The sequence below is a fragment of the Pseudorasbora parva genome, chromosome 22 (genome assembly GCF_024679245.1).
Source record: "Pseudorasbora parva isolate DD20220531a chromosome 22, ASM2467924v1, whole genome shotgun sequence".
NCBI classification, from domain to species: domain Eukaryota; kingdom Metazoa; phylum Chordata; class Actinopteri; order Cypriniformes; family Gobionidae; genus Pseudorasbora; species Pseudorasbora parva.
Window position 1 is genome coordinate 17,577,908 of NC_090193.1, and position 10,051 is coordinate 17,587,958.

General features: G+C 38.1%; 2 protein-coding genes across 2 annotated transcripts in view; one reads left to right on the forward strand and one right to left on the reverse strand.

Moving 5' to 3' along the window:
• Positions 1–2,114, forward strand: part of mrpl4 (mitochondrial ribosomal protein L4) — a 13,725-nt gene extending 11,611 nt beyond the window's left edge. The window contains exons 7-9 of the mRNA XM_067431769.1: positions 1,558–1,667; positions 1,762–1,835; positions 1,924–2,114. Of these exons, the coding sequence (XP_067287870.1) occupies positions 1,558–1,667; positions 1,762–1,835; positions 1,924–2,069 (330 nt within the window). The 3' untranslated portion in view covers positions 2,070–2,114. The remainder of the gene's footprint in view (positions 1–1,557; positions 1,668–1,761; positions 1,836–1,923) is intronic.
• Positions 2,108–9,243, reverse strand: hyls1 (HYLS1 centriolar and ciliogenesis associated). Its single transcript, XM_067431768.1, has 7 exons — positions 6,828–9,243; positions 5,357–5,517; positions 2,980–3,025; positions 2,818–2,881; positions 2,583–2,664; positions 2,462–2,488; positions 2,108–2,371 (listed from the first exon to the last, which is right to left on the reverse strand). Exons 1-7 carry the CDS (start codon positions 9,184–9,186, stop codon positions 2,240–2,242), a joined length of 2,871 nt encoding a protein of 956 aa, XP_067287869.1. The 5' UTR covers positions 9,187–9,243; the 3' UTR covers positions 2,108–2,239.
• Between the last annotated feature and the right edge of the window lie 808 nt (positions 9,244–10,051).

Genomic DNA, 10,051 nt, shown 5'->3' on the forward strand with positions numbered 1-10,051 from the left:
TATACTGGTTTAGTATATATTACTATTATGAATTAGCTTTTTTTAAATAATGTTAAATTAAGAAAGTTCGGGAAGAACACGGTCAAATGACCTACCTATTTAGCACAAATAGGCATAAGCCCTTTTCGCACGGGACTAGTATTATCTGGGGACCTCTCAGACGGATACTTTCACTTTAGAATAAGTACCAATATGAGAGCAAATTGCTTGAATGGTGTGTTTAATATTAATATCAATATTATTCTTAATGAAAAACATAACAGAACGGTACAATGACGAGCTAGCTTAAATGGGCATATATTGTCAGCTTCTCACTCGTGATAAATTAAATCTGATTCCTGCTGTCTGTGCTCAGTGCAGTTTTTTAATGAAGCGTCTTTAGTCTAACTGAACGAAATTATTTTCATTACTGTAAAACTATCAAAGCGATATCGATACATATGTCTGTTTATGATTTCATATATCTATAACGAAAAAACATTTACAAGTCTTGACATCATGTCCGGGAAATAAGTCAGTAAATTCGAGTAAAAACACAGGCTTTGCTTATCCTGTGCGAATGCACCACGCAACACTCAGATGTGGGGGGAGTAATTCCTAAACCACCGATGTCCACAAATAATACTAATCATGTGCGAATAGTGCTATATACTGTATACAGGGCAGGGCTATTCAAATCTTGGCCAGGAGGGCCAATTGGCTCCTCTGAAATCATACAACAAAGAGTTGAAAGATTTTACCCCAAAATTTTAACATATTGACTACGGGTTGCACAAGATCTTACGATATTAAAATGTGATGAGATTTCTCGTTGAGGTGAAAAGCTGTCTCCTGATATGGCAGAGTGTGAGGGTGAAATTACCAAAGAATGTGTCACTGCTACGGTTTCATTAGATTGCGTTGCCCACCCAGTCTATCGTTTTTTTTATTGTATTTTTTTTATAACCATTTAATTCAGTTGGATAATGGTCGCTTCACTTGTGAACATCTCTGCTAATCCAGCATGATCTGCAAAGCCACACACACAGTGCAGCAGCGTTCACTGATCAATTGAATTACAGAGTTGAATGTCTTACCTTGTAGAAACGCTCCATATACAGAGTACGTGCAATCTCAAATTCAAAAGCAAAAGTAAACCACAAGCTCTCTGCACACAAATTAGGCTAAATCACACACAGCCTCAATAAGAAGTTCTGGAAGCTCATAATTTGTGTACAGTAAGGTCTGAAGAGACTCATGTGAAAACATACCTGAGAGAAGCCATTCAGTTCAGTTTGTAGCAATACATTTTAGTCCTTGTATACTGTTGTCTTTCAATACATCTGAAATACAATACATAATTTATACTGAAAACTTTTTGCTGCCTTTTAACGCTGAAAACCAATGCTGCCACCCTATGGGTGTAACTCTAATCACCCCGGCTGACAGTGATGTCATGTGCATACCCTCTTAATATAGCAGTAGCAAAGCTGATATGTTTGTCATTAAGTAAAAAGTGTTTTTGTTCATATTCTTTTAGATGAAACATTATCTAAGTGAGTCTCATTATTTCTCCAGGATTACCTTCATATTGTGGACTCACTGGAGATTCCCACGCCAGACCCCCACTATCTCCAGGACCTTCTCAAACACAGACAGTGGGGGGATTCAGTCCTCATCGTTGACATGTAAGACTGGATTTATGCCATTGCCAACCTGTTATACATAATTGTTTCCTAAAGTAATTTCTTCCTTTTTTTTTTTTTTTTTTTTGCATTCCAGAGGTGATGAATTCTCTCAGAACATTCTCAAGGCAACTGAAAATCTGAAAACCGTGAATATTATTCCAGCTATAGGTAAATAAACTGAATGCATAATTTATTGTAGACCAAACATAAGGAAATGTGACTTGTGAAAAACATATGCAATTAACTGTTTTTACAGGTCTAAACGTCCACAGCATTTTGAAACACGAGAGTCTGGTTCTCACTCTGGAAGCAGTAAAATTTCTTGAAAAGAAACTTCTTTGGCATGATGTGCGTTACACTCCCCTGTATCCCTTTAAACTCCCATACAGAGACCTGCCATGAACAGCACTGACCTCAGAGTATTAAAATGTTTATTTCATAAAAACAGTGATCACGTTGTCTCACTTCTTATATTCCATGAGGTAAAAAAAAAAAAAAAAAAGTCAATATCATATGAATAAATAACATTAAGCATATACAAAAGATAAGGCATCAATGGAGCATTCTTAATTTCAGGGATAGGAGATTTTTGTTGGGATAATGCCATGTGCTAAATCATGTCGGACCTCCCATCTTAGTGCAGATCGCTTCTTCTCTGTTGGAACCACATAATTGTTGGGGATGTACATCTTCTGAGGTCTCGACTGTAGAGACAAGGGGGAAAAAAACAGTCAGATTGAGAGAATCTAGGCAGTCCTTTCCAAAACCAGATGAATAAAATATGTGTGTCTTACTGGTGGAGGCTGATACATGAGCTGTTCCTGAGAAGAAGAAAAAAATCATTTCTGTAATAAAACTCAAACTTACACACATTAATATTCTAGTAGCCACTACTAAAAACAAGTACAGGATTACCCTGATGGCCCAGTGCAGCTCCTTCCTGCTTTTCTCTCCTGGAGGTTTAAACATCTCCCAGTCCTGCTTATATTGGAAGTACCTAATAAAGGATTTAATGGTATGATTAATTCAGTGGATTCTAGCATAAATCTTTCAAGTATTATGATGTATTTAACAGCAGCTGTAAAAGCCTGGACCAATCACTAGAGCTATAAGTCGAATCATTTATGAAGCTCACTACAGTATGCCATACTTTGCCACCGGATCAGTTTTCTTCAAGTTCCTCGTGTGAGGATGATCAAAAGCTGGCCGTATAACTGTGAATAGAATCGGATTCTGTAAATGCATGTGAACTGACAATTGAGGGTCAAAGAAATGTGTATGAACTGAAACTAGACATGAAAATGGAACTTACATGACTTTGGACGAGGTCGAATATCACTCTCGCTGTGTGATCGTGTCTATTGGAGGAAAAGGGCAAAGAATTTAGTAGGGAGGGGCATGTTCCTACCGATATCCAGCAAATACTGAATTGTCCCTATTAATAATTTTGATCAAACGATTAAAATAGGCAACCGCATCTGAAATGGTTCATACCACTGACATTACCTAAAAAGTAAATACGTTAGAAAATGACATGCACTCTTTCAAGGACATGCATTTAATGCAAAATAGAGAATATAAGGTAAGTGTTTAAGTTGATCCTCTTTAACTTTATGTTGTTAAGCAATATAAGAAGTAAACTGAAAAATCCACTAACTTCAAAACACTGAAATAAGAGGGCGCATTTTATCTGTCAAAATTTCTTGTTACTTTGGTCTCATTTTCTTTCAGAATCATCATTGGTTCAATTCATTTTTAATAATAAAATAAAGCGATGAGCTGAATGCTTAAGCCGACAGCCTCATGTGCAGCAGCGGCCCAACATATTCCGAGTTTGAGTTCCCATCCTCTCTTACTTTGCTTCCTGTCGATCACCTTAATGTCCTATTTCAATAAAGGCAAAATGCATCATTAAGAGCACTCTGACCACCCAAAAACTGGAATTAGCATAGCACACTACCTGTAAAGTGCTCTACATATACAGCATGTACTCTGATGTAGGCTACTCTAAAGTTAAGCCTCTGTTTTGCCTCCTTGTCTTCATTACTTACATTTAAATTATAAAATCACATAATTTATTATTTGAAGTAAATATATGCTAAAAAGCTTAATGGCAATCCCTGAATAACACTTATTTCAGTTATGAATGTATGCTTGTTTAGATATTTTAAAAAGGCCAAACTGTATTGCTGTTGGTTGCATAATCAAGATTGTTATGGCAATAGACAATAGCACATGACCATTAAAGACTAGCACTTCACTAACGTAACTATTCTATTCGTTTTTCTTTTATTTAAAAAAAAAAAAAAACTGTACTGTGCTAGACTAACTAAGACTTGTTACATCACTTGCATGCTGTTGCCCATTGTTTGTCTGATTGCTTCTATTGCTCTCATTTGTAAGTCGCTTTAGATAAAAGTGTCTGCTAAATGATTAAATGTAAATGTTATGGGCTGTCCTCGACTAAGGATTTAGACATTCGAATCAGAATTGTCGAATCTCTCTATGGTCGACTGATAGTTGAATCATCTATGTGTGTGTGAATGGGTTGGGAGGGGCACGACACTCTCAGCAGGGGGGTAAAACTATTTTTATTTTCCTTTACACACTGCACACAGCAACAACTTTTAATAAAGTGACCAAAACTGCCTGCCAACTGACAGACAAACTGACAATGGCTTTCTTATTTAGGTTTAAATAGCCTAAAAGGTAATGCGGTGGATAAACATTCATAAACATTCAAGCTTCGCCTTTCGCGTTTTAACACTCAATGGCAGTCATGAACGAGGTCGAACTGGAAGCCATTTTAATCTTGGACTAAATCGGCCACCGTAGGAGTTTAAACAAAATCAGAATTGAGAGGAACAGAAACTATTATTCACTGGATTGTCATATACCTTTTCACCGCTAGATGGGGGAAAATATCACACAGTGTAGCTTTAAGCCGATTGTGCCCGGGGGGTTGAAGGACACGAAGCTCAGCCCCACGCCTCAGGATCTCACACCGCCACCTGACGCGCACATTATATACACGCAAGCTCAATTTTGAACTGACAGACAGAAGAGCTGCACAATGAGTGTATCTTGTAGCACAGGGTTAAATCAGCATGTACATTGACGATTTGAGGGAAATATAATATAAATTTTAATATAAAACCTTGAAAAAGCGCTCTGTGGTGCGGCAGGATTTTAAACAACTCCCTGAGTGGCCGCGGACAGGCGCTGAATGCTGCTGCCGGTGTGTGTACACTCATTGAACGTGTTCGAATTTTAAAGGCACGATGTGAAGCTCAGCACCCTTAAAGGGGTCACACACCGGATGCTCAGCTCAGCGCCGCGACACGTCTTTAAAATATTGAGCACCCCCATTTTGCCAAAATGGTATGATCCTCGTTTCATAACACCCGCGAAGATTCGACCGTGAGATCAGTGGTCGAATCAGGCTCCGCATATCGATGCATTGAATCTTCTACTATTCAGGGTCATGTATATCTATAGATAAATGCTTTAGATGACAATTGAAAGTAAATTATAAAATAGGATGGGGTGCTCTGTTTATATTCACACCAATGTCAAAATCAAACCTATGCCCTTGGAAAAACAATTCAAGTTTAAAATAATGTATTTAAATATTGATTTAAAATCCAAACCTGTTGAATACTGATAAGTAGGACGGCGTCTGTACTGACCATGCCTTTGATGTATTCCCGGAAAGCACTCGCGGGTTCCTCTGTCACAGAGCTGGATCTGTCACTGTAGCTTCCCGTTTCTTCACTCTCCGAGTCATACCGCACACGAGATGCGCCGATCCGCATATGGTCCAAACGCTCCTCCAGCTCACTAACTGTACCTACAAAATGAAAGTATATGATTATTACACGCATTCTAAAGTCTCAGGCATGTTAATATTCACCCCAAAATATTGTTAAGCCAGTTATTTATATATTTTGCTGTGGTGTGTCAGTAGAAAATGTCAGGTTACATTTCCAAACATTAATTTTGCCATTAATTTTAATAATCCAGTGAGATTTTTTTATGCATAAGAGTTTGACAACAGCCCGTATGATGAACACGGAGATCAGGGGCCTATTGCACACAACTAGGATAAGGGATTAAGCCGGGATATCTTGGTGATCCTGGCTCAATTTATCCGCTAATATACAGTTATTGCGTTATCGTTCTTGATGCGAGTGTGCCTTCAGGGTACGTTTACATGACTGTTGTGTACTACATTTTGCATACAGATCACCAAGATATCCCAGCTTTATCCCTTATCCTAGTTTTGTGCAGTAGGCCCCTGATCAGGTAGGCTTTTTGCAAGTAAGATTCTTCAAACGTCTTGGAGATGTTTCCAGAGTTCTACGGGATTTAGTCTGTCTCATTTTTCTTCTTCTTTATGTAGTCACAGACCGACTCGCTGATGGTGAGATTAGATCTGTGTGGTGCATACCGGCTGTTGTATATAAATATTGTACACTGTATTACATTAACATATACACCTAACTATACAAAAGTTTGGGTTGATAAGATTCCTTTTTAAATACATTAATACTTTTATTCAGCAAGGATACGTTAAATTGATCAAAAGAGCAGCAAAGACGTATAATGTTACAAAAAAAAAAAAATCTATTTCAAATAAATGTGGTCCTTTTCAAGTTTCTATTCATCAAAGAATCCTGACAAAAAATTTATTGTGGTTTACAAAAAAATATTAAGTTGCACAACTGTTTTCAACATTGATCAAATGTTTCTTGAGCATCAAATAAGCATATTAAAAGTATTTCTGAAGTATTATGTGACTGATGACTGGAGTAATGATAATTTAAAAAAATCTACTTTGCCATAGTGGGAATAAATTACATATTAAAATATATTCAAACAGATAACAGTAATAACTGTAATATTGTAAAATGTTTTTACCGTATTTCTAATTAAATAAATGTAGCCTTAGTAAGCATAAAAGCCATCTTTCATACATCTTATATTTTTTAAATTATATATATATATATATATATATATATATATATATATAAACATATCAATATTTAATATTATAAATATGTAACAAGCTTCTATGTAGTATACAAATATTCACAATTATGACTCTTCTGAATAAAAGAGACAAATACATGCTCCACAAAATAAAACAGTGTAACACACCAAGGCAGCCAGTATAAGCTCTGACTCTCTTCCCCTTTGTGCGGCCATCATGTCCATCATCATATTGTTTCTCCTCAGGTCTCATTTGAACTCTTCCCCTCCGGTGTCTCAAATTAAATGGGTGGTCAAGACTGTCCCGCAAAGCCTCCACCTCCCAGCCATCGTTGAAACATGCCACATTTTGAGAGCCTGCATCTTGAGTTCCAATGTCATTCTGGATGGGAGTCTGAAGATCTTGGATTTTAGGAAACTGATGACCGTCATCCTCAGATCCATCATGGCTTTGATCAGTAGAGTGTTGTGTGGCTACATCTAGGCTATCATCCGGTGATTTTGCAGGAGCTCCTCCATCAGATGTTTCTAATGCTGGATTGTCTCTGAACCACACCAGACTGCTGTTATCCTCATAATCACGAGCATCTAAAATCGACTCGCTCTCTTCTTCTAATCCAGTCAGAGTACAGTCGTCTCTATAGTCCACTTCCTCTGGGTCTCCATCTTTAGACGAGTCTGGTCTGTATGTGCCGTAACCGGACGTTAAAATGCTTGCGGCAGGGCTGCCCAGACTTTCGTGAAAGTCCTCGACATAGAGGTCTCTTGTTTCCTTCTTCAGCCGTACATCAGCATGCCCTTCTTCCCAAGCAGGAAACATGTTATAATTATCTTCCTCTTCTTTTTGTGAATGGTCACTGGTTACAGTAACATAATCCTCATCACTCGCCCATGACTTCCTGCCCTGGTCACAACTCTCCTTTTCCTCAAAAGGTGCATCAAAAAACCAATCTCCCTCCTCTTTTTCCTCATCCTCTTCAGATATGCATTGTTGTTTCTCCTCTTCGCTGCTGGTGTCCTCCTCTTTTTTATTACTCTTTCCAAAGATCTCTTTGTCATGTTCATTGATAAAACATTCCCTTTCTTCCTCCTCACTGTTTCCATCTGCTTTACCATTCCTCTCCCGTTTCCCGTTGCTGTCAGGGTTTTCTTCTGCAAAACAGTCTCTTTCCTCTGTTTGTTCCTCTTTTTCATCATTCATTTCTTTATCATTTGGTGTGCTGTTCTCTGATCCCTCGCTTTCAAACTGTCCTGTGCTCTCTTTCTTCACAAAAAAATTACCACCATCAATTTTTTCCTCAATGCCTTCATTATCTTCTGATACACAACATACTTTATATCCTTCTTCTTTATTTTCTTCTTCTTCCTTCTCATCTTGTTCTTCTTCCCAACTTCCACCTGTGCTCTCTTCCCCGTTGAGACCCTCCTTCTTTCCATAAAGATCTGAATCTTTACCTGTACACTTTTCTTCAGTATTTGAGGTTTCTTTTGGAAAAGAGTCATCATCTTCACTCTTCTCCACACTCACCTGATCTTTCTCGCCCTCTGAATCATTCTTTTGGGCTTTGTTCTCAGTGTTTTCTCCACTGACAAAGCTCGCTTTCTCCTCCTCACTTTCTTCTAGATCCTCATCTTCCTTCTTTTTATTCCTTTTTCCCTGTTCACTCAGCTCAAACCCGTCCTTGTCTTGATTTTCTTCTTCCTTTTCCTCCTCCTCACTTGCTTCTTTTTCCCTTTCCTTTTCTTCTTTTTCTTTGCTCTCCTTTCTCTTTTCCTCTACTTCACTTTGTACTTCCTCCTCTGCGAGTTCTTCTTCCTTCTCCCCCTCCACTTGACTTTTCTCTTCAAGCTCTTTTTCATCATCTTCACTTTGTTTATCTTCCTCTTCACCTTCATGTTCTTTTTCTTCCTCTTCAATTTCTTTTCCCCTTTGCTCCTTTTCAAACTCTTTGTCCTCAGCTTCACTTTCTTCCTCCTCTTCACTTTCTTCCTCCTCTTCACTCTCTTGTCCTGTTTCCTCCTCCTCTTCCCTTTCTTCTTCCTCCTCCTCCTCTTCACTTTCTTCTTCCTCTTCACTCTCTTGTCCTGTTTCCTCCTCCCCTTCACTTTCTTTTTCTTCTTCCTCCTCCTCCTCTTCACTTTCTTCTTCTTCTTCTTCTTCCTTTTGATCTAGTCTTTTTATAGCTATGTTTTTTTCCATTTCATCTTCTATGAAACATTCTCTCTCTACCTCACTCCCATCTTCATCTGTCTCAGGATTTATTTTAGCCTGCACACATTTCTCCTTTTCCAACTCATTCCCTTTAAGTGTTTCCTTCATCCTCTCTTTTTTATCATCACCCGTAACAAATCTTTCCTTCTCATCATTACTGTCTCTTTCAGGCTTTCTCTCAATCCTTTTGTTTTCTTTCTTAAGATAGTCCCTGTCTTCCCCCTCACTTTCCTGATCCGTCCAGAAAGAAGAGGACAGGGATTCTTCATCGTCCTTGCTTTCATTTTCCAAATGGCTGTCGAAAGCTTTATACATCCTGAGGTAGATAGACAGATCTCTCTATTACCCCTTAGTAAGAGAAGTAACTCCACTTCTGAGCCAACGCAGATGGATGAGAGGGAGGGGGAATGTAACTAAGAAGATTACTGATAAGAACTTTCCTGGGTTTATAAGGCTAATTGCGCCACCTGGTGTATGGGAGGTATTATTACTACCATACTACTCCAGGATATGTACACAACCATTCAAATGTTTGCATTCAGTATTGTTTTACTATATTTCCAATGTATTAAATGCAGCCTTAGAAGTCATACAAGTCTTTTTTCAAAACCATTAAATATTTAGCTTAAATTTTTTTAGTTGCATAATGCATCTTTTCACATTTTCAAATGTTACTATTTGAAAAATGGTAAGCGGTAAACATTACATACTTTGCAGCATTAAGTAAGAAGTTTATTAGTATTCCATTCCAAACCTTATCCTGAAACATAACCACAGGACTTACCAGAATCTTCACTATGCGTGGACTCATCACAGACATGAGACCGACCTTGATGCTTTCTAAACGAGATATTAGAAAATAATATTTATTGCACATGCACATAGATGATAATGTTGTCTTTTCACATTAACTATCAAGTCAAGAAATTATTATGTGTCCCCACCTTAACACTTTCCTTTTAATCACAGGCTTGAAGTGAGCCCGATGTTCTCTATCTGGACTTGTCGTGTCACTCCCATCCAAAACTGAGTGAAATATTTGAGAAGGCCCTTCCTCAGTCTCCAGCCTGTTGGGTGCTGTGGAGGGCCGAGCTGGTCTGTGCACTGAATGCCGTGAATATGAATCATAGTAGTGATTCATACCAGATTCTCCATGATTGTCCTCATTAAATGTGGAGGT